At 40.9% G+C, this 9,832-nt stretch overlaps 1 protein-coding gene across 1 annotated transcript; it reads left to right on the forward strand.

Annotated features, from left to right (window-relative positions):
* The first annotated feature begins 4,245 nt into the window (after positions 1 to 4,245).
* On the forward strand, positions 4,246 to 5,622 carry LOC145434375 (uncharacterized). Its single transcript, XM_080311738.1, has 4 exons — positions 4,246 to 4,407; positions 4,833 to 4,931; positions 5,350 to 5,405; positions 5,471 to 5,622. Exons 1-4 carry the CDS (start codon positions 4,322 to 4,324, stop codon positions 5,533 to 5,535), a joined length of 306 nt encoding a protein of 101 aa, XP_080167864.1. The 5' UTR covers positions 4,246 to 4,321; the 3' UTR covers positions 5,536 to 5,622.
* Positions 5,623 to 9,832: the final 4,210 nt, after the last annotated feature.

Below are 9,832 nucleotides of genomic sequence, written 5' to 3' on the forward strand. Positions count from 1 at the left end.
GTCCCCCTGTTATATGCACTAGCTCAGATGGAATGCCTGTTGATCCATAGAGTAGTATCGTATGCACATTCTGACCAATGGTGCAGAACCCGATGTGCATCATTCGGGTCACGAAATAACAAATAACATCGTGTAACGAAGTCGTACCAACGGGTCCGCCCGTCCGAATATGTTTAATTATTATTTTCGGGCCCTACAGTTTCCAAGACACATCACTCAGCTCTACCCGTAAATCTCATTACGTGAGCAGAGAGGACAAGTAACCATCTTATTGATCTATTTTATTTTGAATTTTCGAAAATTTTCGCGCTCCGCGCTGGCTCACTAAACGGGGAGCCTGATTTCGTGGCAGAAGCGAACAACGGCACGGGGGGTCGGTTTATGACCCTATGGAAGCTCAAGACCCAAGTGTTCTGGGGGGCCTGACGAAGTGCTGTTTCGTTCCTGCCACCGGGTATACGGCCGAAGATGTTTAATTATTATATTGAGCGGTCCTACCTTTTCAAAGACAACTCACTCGGCTCAACCGGTCAATCTGATTACGTGAGCAGAGAGAGGATAAAAATTGAAACCAATATATATGCAATTCTCGATTATATTGACCGATTCAATCATGAATTCTATAAATTTTTCGCGCTTCGCGCGACTTGTCGAGAGAAGCTGCCTGAAACGGACACCGATTTAGATCATGAATTGCGGTGAACAACCATCTAGCCTGAGGGGGTCTGGGGGCTTCGAGATTCGGTTTATCACCCTATGGGGGGCCCAAGAGAAACGTTTTTTGGGGGGGGGGCTGACGAAGTGCTGTTACGGCCCTGAGTATTGATAACTAATTTACGGATAGATGTGCAACAAGTGACTCACGATTGAATACGCCGAGATGCGTACTGATAAGCCGACAGAAAGCAGCATAATTGGTAGTCCTATAGCTCGCGACCCAAGCGTCCGAATAATTTGATATGTCGGTGTTTATCGAAAGCAAGTGTCGCACTGATTCCTAAAATACGAATTGAAATCTCGCCAGAGCAATAAAACTACTCCGAAATAGCCAGCAAAGGTTGATTGTTCTGAACAACGGGAGCGCGGCAACACAATGGCCAATGGCGTCAATCGAATGATCGGAACAATTCCAATTTTCATATTTTGGTGACTATTTTGGGTTCCTTTCATTGCCCTGGTATTCGTGCGGCCCCGGTCGTACTCTGAAATTCTAAATTTGGCCCTGCCATCGAAAAAGGTTGGGAACCACTGGCATAGAGGCTTGTCGAAATTCTAGTTTCAGATAGTTTCATGGCATGGAAGGTTAAGACTGTTGATAAGAAAAATATGAAATTCGAACTATATATAGAGTAACAAGTATATGATTAAGACGTAAATCACGCGCAGTGCGAAAAAAATTCGGTCGACCGCTGCTTCGCGCCCGCCTTCTGATGCTTCCACGCCCCCCCAGTTTGAGAACCACTGCGCCGGAGATTTCTTCGAATTTTTGAAATTATGTGCAAAAATAATTCTAATCTATAGCAAACGCTCAATAATCTAAATCGGGCTCGATGTGAAGTTTGTACATTTGACAAATCAAAATTGCTCTCATGCCCGCAATCAATATCCCCCGCTATTCGCTTTACCCGACATATTGCGTGCCTTGCAGGCTAAATTCGGTTTTGCACAATACGTATATTGATCGCAGAGAAGAGCAGTGATGGAGATGCCTGTGTGACAATGCAGTTTTCAAATCCTCGTTGTCTTCCTAATCACAAGCGAGAAATGAACTCCTTAAGAAGTCATGATCATGTTCACGTTTACAAGTTCAAATTACAAACATACTCATCCAGGCATCCACATTGCGATTGTTACGTATCGTGCCGGCACCGCCGGTAAAATGTAGGCTCGGGGCGCAACGTTACGTTACAGGCGACGAATTTGAGAATTGAGAAGTAAAATTTATTAATTCATATCAGTTAACAAATTTCCCCGCCTGTTGAGGGTATTATCCCGGTTTGTTGTAACTATAATTGAAATGCGGGTGGCTCTACCAGTAGCACTATTGAGGTATTACTATCCTCACACGTGATATTACACGATATGCGTGGAAATGCTTTCGGCATTCTAGTATACGCCTCTACGCCTCCGTATTTGTTAGTGGCGATCGTGATTGGCCTCTTTGACGCGACGGTTAATTACATCGACAATGTGGTTGTGTGCAGACTTTAATGTCAAGCAAATCTTTGGAAATTAAGCGCAGCCCGAAGTTTAAACGAGATCGCAGCAGGCAAGTTATGTGGTAGCATGAGGTAATTGCTGAAAATTCAAAACCTCACACGGAAGCGGAGAAAGTTCTTCATACGGCCTGCACTAAAATTTTGACAAAATGTCTGGGACCAAAGCTGAGGAAGAATTGAAAACGATGATACCGGTCGTAGACGTATTTGTGACATGTCCGCAGAGATAAAAGATGCCCTCATTTCTTTGAAGCAGAGCAAAGCTTACTTGACTACTCCGAAAAGGTAGAAGTACTTCGATCAGAGACGATCTCTGTACGACTGTGGTTGCTGCTAAATATTCTGTTAGTTTGCCGGTGCTGTAGGCCAAAAAAAAGCTTAGAACTACTGTGCTAGTGTGCCGCGAACTATTTTTCACTTTCAAAGGTCGCAACGAGGTGAAAAGGGTTAATAACCACTGTACCAAACTATACACGAAATTCACCTCGCGTGATAAGTGAAAGCAAATTGATCTGCGATAGATATGGGATCAAAAATATTTAGTAATATTTGATCCTGCTACAGCCTACTCTCGCACAGCATTAAACCCACAAATTTGAACCATGTATCTTCAGGAAACCAACATTGACAGACAAACTCTTACGCTAGAATTCATTTACCTAGACCAGACCTGGGCAAAGTGTGACCCGCGGGCCAAATGCGACCCGTGAAGCTATTCTGTGTTGCCCACCAACGTATTTTCTACTTCTCATTCGGCCCACCGAGGAAAATAATTGCCACCCCTGACCTAGACGAAGAAAAATAAACCTCATGGGCACCGTACGGATAACATACGGAATTTAGAGCTTGACGGCATCCGCAATATCTTACTTGAATATGTCGCTGCATCGAGAGAAAATACCGCAATTCAAATAAAAAAAAGTCAACAGAGCCTACCGAACGAACAACTAAAGACGTCTTTATCCATCTATCATGGATTCGTCCTATTTCCACCTGCTTCCAAAAGCAATTGATTTCTGCGCTCAGTGAGTGTTACGACACAGTTAAAACTATCATGATATATTCTGTTTGCGCGAAAAATTATCGAGATGACAGGTTTCGCGTCGTCAGGAAAAGGAGAAGCCGTTCGCACTTTCATATGTATGACTTGAAGTCGGTTTTTATCAAAACACGCCAACATAGTTTGTGCCAACAGCAGTACTTCGTGTACCAAGTGAAAGTAGTACACTGAAGTAAAGCGATCACTTCATATTTCGAAATTTTATGCTTATGACGTCATATTGGGTGATACAGTTTTTGATAAATAATGTTCTTCCAATTATCTACTAGTTGCTAACAATTACCCCCGATGTGTGTCAGCCCAAAATACCCCGCTTTATTACAATATTAATATACTATTGAATTCCGTATTGTACAACGAAGTGTCTTGGTTACTTAGATACAACGCAATAATCGTTATCCGCCTACTGTTAAACAAGCTCCTAAAATCCGGTTGGCAAAATAATACAAAAGCCCTATTGTCTACTTCGTTTTTAATGTAATGACTAACATATGGAATCTAATGGTACATATTTCCTTAATATTAGAATATAAGGCGGCATCTTACAACGAATTTCACTCGTCTGTTTTATTCGACTGCTGTGTATGGTAAAAAATGTGCGCAGTAGCAATGTGTGTAATAGCAATAGTTTGAATAAAGGTTTGGCTATGTGATACATAGCTGAACTGAGTATTCAATGATAACTCAATAATTTGTGGTAGACGTTCGTTTTATATTCTTTCAATAATCTCAGAAGCTGTCGTTGTACTCAGTCACTCGGTTTGAAGTGGCATGCAGATATTTCTACTTATACTTCAAACTTGTCCAAATGCTAAATTCGTCATTAGTCGATGTTCATGTTCTTCAAGTTTATCGGTCATCAACATAGTTTACTGTCAGCATTTCTTATGGAGTGGACTATGCCGGCCCTATACATTTCACCTGCACGGTGTACATACACGACAGTGTCAATTATCTCATTTATCCCTCTATCTCCAAGACAACTCCATTGTTTTATCACGCATACAGATAGGAGATTTGAATTTGAAAAATAACTGACGATATGAGGGGACTAGTACTTGCAACTTTTCTGGTGCTGGCTATGGTGACATCGAGCCATGCATGGTTTCATGTTCACTTTCATATTGGGTAAGATTTATCAATATACATATCTTCTATCATAATTGATCTTTGGAAACGCCTCGCACATTGCTCCAAACGCCTATTCCATTCCATATAACAGATTTATGACATCATCAATATTGGTCGGTCGTTTAAATTCACTAATAAGCGACCCTCACGTTCCGACATAACCCATATGCGATTGCAAGATCGAGCGGAAGTTGAAAGCAAAATGAATAGGCGCTGTGTGACGCTTTATTTACTCCGTTTCGTTATAAGGCCGGAAACGATTGACCTGACTCCCCGCACTTACGATCTTAATTCTTATTATGACACTATTACTTCAATCGAGTCGCAGTGATTCGTGACATTGGCAAAATACTTTTCCATTTTCCATAGGTGCTATTAATGTCCACTTAATTTACTAGGGTTAATGTTTGCTTACTTTGCAGGGATGAAGCGGGAGAGCCTGGCGAACATGAAAAGCCGGAGGAGCACGAGGGTGAGAGGCATGAAGATGTTCATTTTCACTGGCGTCCTGCGAGTAGGAGGTAAGATTCAACGATATATAAATATGTGAATTGTACCATTGTACAAAGATTGTATCGGTCGAAACATCTCGTACATTACCTTAGATGCCTCATCTATTCCTCGCACCAGATATAGTCACCGTCAATATGATTTGGTATAGGTCACTGACGACCAACCGAGGGATCGTCGGCGCATTCTGGTAAACCAGAAGTTGAAACTAAAATCAGAGGGAGCTCTGTGACATGTTATTTGCCTTGTTCTGTTATCAGACTGGAAGAGATTGTGCTACATCGTCTTAGAAACTCATAATTTTCATCATTGAGGCATTATCATATTAAAGGCACGCGAGTTTCGGGACATTGGCTTAATACTTTTGCGCATTCCAGATGTCAATGTGTCCACCTAATTTACGAGGATCACTGTTTGCTTACTTTGTAGAGACGAAGAGGGAAAGCACGAGGAGCACGAACATGAGAGGCATGAAGATATTTCAGGTATTATTCCATATTGTTCCTAAAGATAATGCAAATCCATCATTTTCGCTATATCCTATTCACAGCCATGCTGAGGGATATCATCCAGCAACATCGTAACGACGGGAATGCGGCAAACTCCTTTCAGTAGGAAGAATGCAGTCTTGATTTAATATCTCAAACCGGCGCAATCATCGGATGTGATTAAGAATAGAAAAAATACATCATGTAATTCAAAGCAACGTGATATATTTGCTTCGTACCTTCGGGTGTTCTATGAAGGACTGAAATAGTTCTGAAATGGGTTATGACAGAGAGAGAGAGAGAGAGAGAGAGAGAGAAAGTATTTATTTTTATTCAACCGAAATACCCAACAAACTGGCAGCAATAACAGTGGTACAGAAAATAGGCACGTACTGGATACGGTACTAAATAGGAATGGTCGATCCGACCTTTCATATAAACTATATAGTCTGATCCCACCCGCCTCAAACATGCCTCTACACCAGGGGTGAGCAAACTACGGCCCTACACCGTTCTGTGCGGCCCGCGAGAGTCTAAAGAAAGTTTTTTTAAATATTGATAAAATGCAGTGGTTCTCAAATTTGGAAGCGTAAAAGCATCAGAAGTGGGCGCGAAGCTGAGCTCAACTGAAAAAAATGTTCGCGCTCCGCGCGATTTACCAACAATTTCATGATTCTTGCTCTGTATTTAGTTTGAATTTCACATTTAAAAATCTCTCATCCATAGTCGTAACCTTCCATGCTATCAAACTATCCGTTAGGTTTGCTAGCAACCTTGTTGCGTCTTGTGATATGGTGGTGAGGGGTCGCGAAATCTTTCATCATTATAAGGGGGAGGGGGCGTATCTTAATAAGTTTGAGAACCACTGTTGTAAGGTAAATACTTCCTATATTATTTTTGATGTTTAATTTCTGGCGTGACAGCTTGAACTCAAGGCCCACACAGTTTGAAAGGTTTCAACTGCTAAACATCACAGATATCCTAAACGAGATTGACATAATTCGGATCACGAGTAGAATTTCAGATTGGCCACTCCAGTTTTATTTATTTTAGTGATGTGCTTATAAAAAACGATTCGCACGTATCTTAGGTAGATTCGTTCTCTGTATGCGTAGAATTGGGGCATTTATATTTTATCTACACATAGTAAAAGCGTGTTTGAAGCTACTATGGTTATGATTCTGTGAGCATTGTGTGTCCTGGAACTGAACCAAAAGAGAAATTAGTAAATCTATGAACAGATCGCTGCTCACAGATTTAAATTTCAATCCTGTTCTAAGAATCGGGACAACCGACTTTCATCTCTATAGTTTTGACAAATTGGTTATTGAGCTCGACCAGACTATGAAATCTCGCCACTCTCTTTCTGACGCGTGTACGATATCACCAAAGCAATGATTGGTTTGTTTCAAATAAGCACATATATTATCTCCATGTCCTCACTATATAATCAAATACCAATATTGCGTTTTGGTTTATAGTCCCATTTTATATAGTGCGGCCCGCGAATGGATTCAGATGTTGAATGCGGCCCGCGAGCTTAAAAGTTTGCCCATCCCTGTTCTACACAGACAATTTTGACCATCAGGTTGGAGTACAGCAGTACAGGCTCGGATTCACATACAAGCAAGGCTGTAGAGTCGCTAGATTTTACTACCGACTCCAAAATCTGACTCCGACTCCAGGCGTTTTCATTATACCGAATCCAACTCCGACTCCACGTCCACACATATTCATATACCGACTCTGATTCCGGCTCTGACTCCGACTAGTTTTTCAAGATAACTCCGACTCTGACCCGACTCCAACGGTATTACCAATTTACTTCAAAAATTAGATGTCCCAGTGACGGTTAAATGACTATCAATAACCATTAGGCATGTGTAAACATCTGATTAACGATGGCATACAAAGTTGTTTCATTGTGACACAAAAGTATTCTTTATGCAATTAACATGGAAGAATGCCTTTCGAAATATCCTTCCTTTTTCATGTTTTATAGCATGGACTCTCTAATGCCCTTATCTGTATGAATCATTCAACGATGACATAGATCCAATCCTGTATCAATAAAATGTAGATAAAACAATCTTGGTGTAGCTCTTGTGTATGAGTCGGCAACTAATACGGCATGTAACTTACTAATTTTCTCATTACACACTATACTGATTACAAGCACACACACTCTCGCTACTAGTAAACATTCGTCAGAAACGAAATTTGGGAAGTAGTCAAATAGCTTATGTCTATCTACATGTACTTAGTCAAGTATTCAAGGAATAGGACTTGCAGTCTTTCTTAGTCATTTGTTCGACCCAAGCAACTGAACTACACTACAGATATTTTTAATTTTGTCCAGTGGGAAGCAGCGTAGGGTGTGTGGTCACTGGTCATGGACATTGAAGATGTTCGACATTTGCTGTCTTGAGGGATTATTTAATGGAAGTATCAAGTATAAAAAAAACTTGAACATTTGTTACACATCTGCCAGATAATATAAACATTCCGTAATTTCCTCAGAATTGTGTCGCGAGCCGGATGCGGCCCGCGAGCCACATGTTTGATACAACTGGTGTACTGTACACTGTACAGTAGGGTTGTTCAGATTTGAAAAATTGTCCGGAAACTGCGTTCGCCGTATTCCAAATGATAGTTTAGTATATAAAAACACTTTTATACGCGATTTTGGTCATCTTCATCCTGACCTTCCTTCCCCTCACAGCCCCCAAAGATCCACTGGGCAATTCTCCTTCCTATACGTGGTATGTATGGTTGACTATGTCACCGGTTTATTGCTTTGTGACGTTATCAGATGAAAACGGCAGTTTGGAGATAGGATTTTGCAATAAAATAAATATGTTTTTAAAATTGTACTTAAATGCAGTCCTATAGAGGCCACATGCATCTCAGTTTTGCTCTGCACAACCTGTCTATCATGTGAATGGGAAGCATGTCTTGGTTGCACGGTAGACAATAGACATCGACTTGTTTTGAATCGTACATTGAAGAAGCGCCGTTGGGTTGCAAGTCGAGAACAAATGCAGATATTTTCTGCTAGTTTTCAGCCTGAAGATATTATATACTGGTATTTAATGTCAGTAATACTTTTCTGAACTTTAAATAATCTGTAAAATTCCGAGTTATCTTGTTTTATGGTAGACTGCAATTAGGTTGAAGAAGATTGTGTGAAACAAAGCGGAGAAGGGTTTTTCTGGACCCATCCTGAACAAGATTCAAGTCTGCTCACTATTTGGTCTGATATTCTGGTCCCTATTTGGTCGGATATTCATCTGAACGTATTAGTCACTCCAAGGCACCTACTCTAGATCAGGTTCTACAGTATTTGCTATATCTAAAAGAAAATTGCCATAAGACTGCCACAACGCAGGTCTGTGTTCTTCTAAGTTGGAAGTTAGTTTAGGTTGCCAAAGTATAGATTAGAACAAGAATACCTATAAGGCAAGCGCAGAACATTGTGTAGATGCATTGTTTCACACATTCTTCAACTAAATTGCAGTCTACTATGGCGCGCTTCGGCACGCTGTCTGAGTATATAGACTACGTCGCGTTCCCTATAGGGTCCGCAACAGCGAGTCGGCGGGTACGTTGGCTAGCACTTTATTGTAGGACAGAAAACATCAGCGGACTGACGGTAAAACATCGGATAAGATAAACAGCGTTGGTCGTACAGCGACGGTCGATCGTCAGATAAAAAGGCGGCGGCACTCGTCATGTAAAAAGGCGGCAGCAATTTTCAGGTAAAAAGGCGGCAGCACTTGTCAGGTAAAAAGGCGGCATGTATCTAACGAAGGTCTTCTTTAAATAATCAAAATCCAGACAGATTCGCGCACAACGATCAGCAATGATGGGTAATTGATGATCCGACGTCGAGAGGGTATGTGCAGTACACCAATCCACCATACTACAATAAAATAAGATAACTCGGTATTTTACCTATGATTTGAAGTTTGGAAAAGTATTACTGACATTACATACCTTTAAATAATATCTTCTGGCTGAAAACTAGCAGGAAATATTCGCATTTGTTCTCGAATTGCAACCCAACGGATCTTCTTCAATGTACGATTCAAAACAATTCGATGTCTACCATGCAACCAATACATGCTTCCCATGAACATAATAGACAGGTTGTGCAGAGCAAAATGGAGATGCAAATGGCCTTAATAGGACTGCATTTAAGTACTGTACAATCTTGAAAACATATATATTTCATTGCAAAATCTCATCTCCACGCGGCCGTTTTCAACTGATAACGTCACAAAGCAATAAACCTGTGACATGGTCAACACTGCAGATCCAGTATTTAGGAGAATTGCCCCGTGGATCTTTGTGGACTTTGAGTTGAAGGAAGATCAAGATGAAGATGACCAAAATCGCGTAGAAAAGTGTTTTTATATAGTAAA

This window comes from Botryllus schlosseri, chromosome 2 (genome assembly GCF_051294905.1).
Source record: "Botryllus schlosseri isolate E-star chromosome 2, Bs_hap1, whole genome shotgun sequence".
Taxonomy (NCBI): domain Eukaryota; kingdom Metazoa; phylum Chordata; class Ascidiacea; order Stolidobranchia; family Styelidae; genus Botryllus; species Botryllus schlosseri.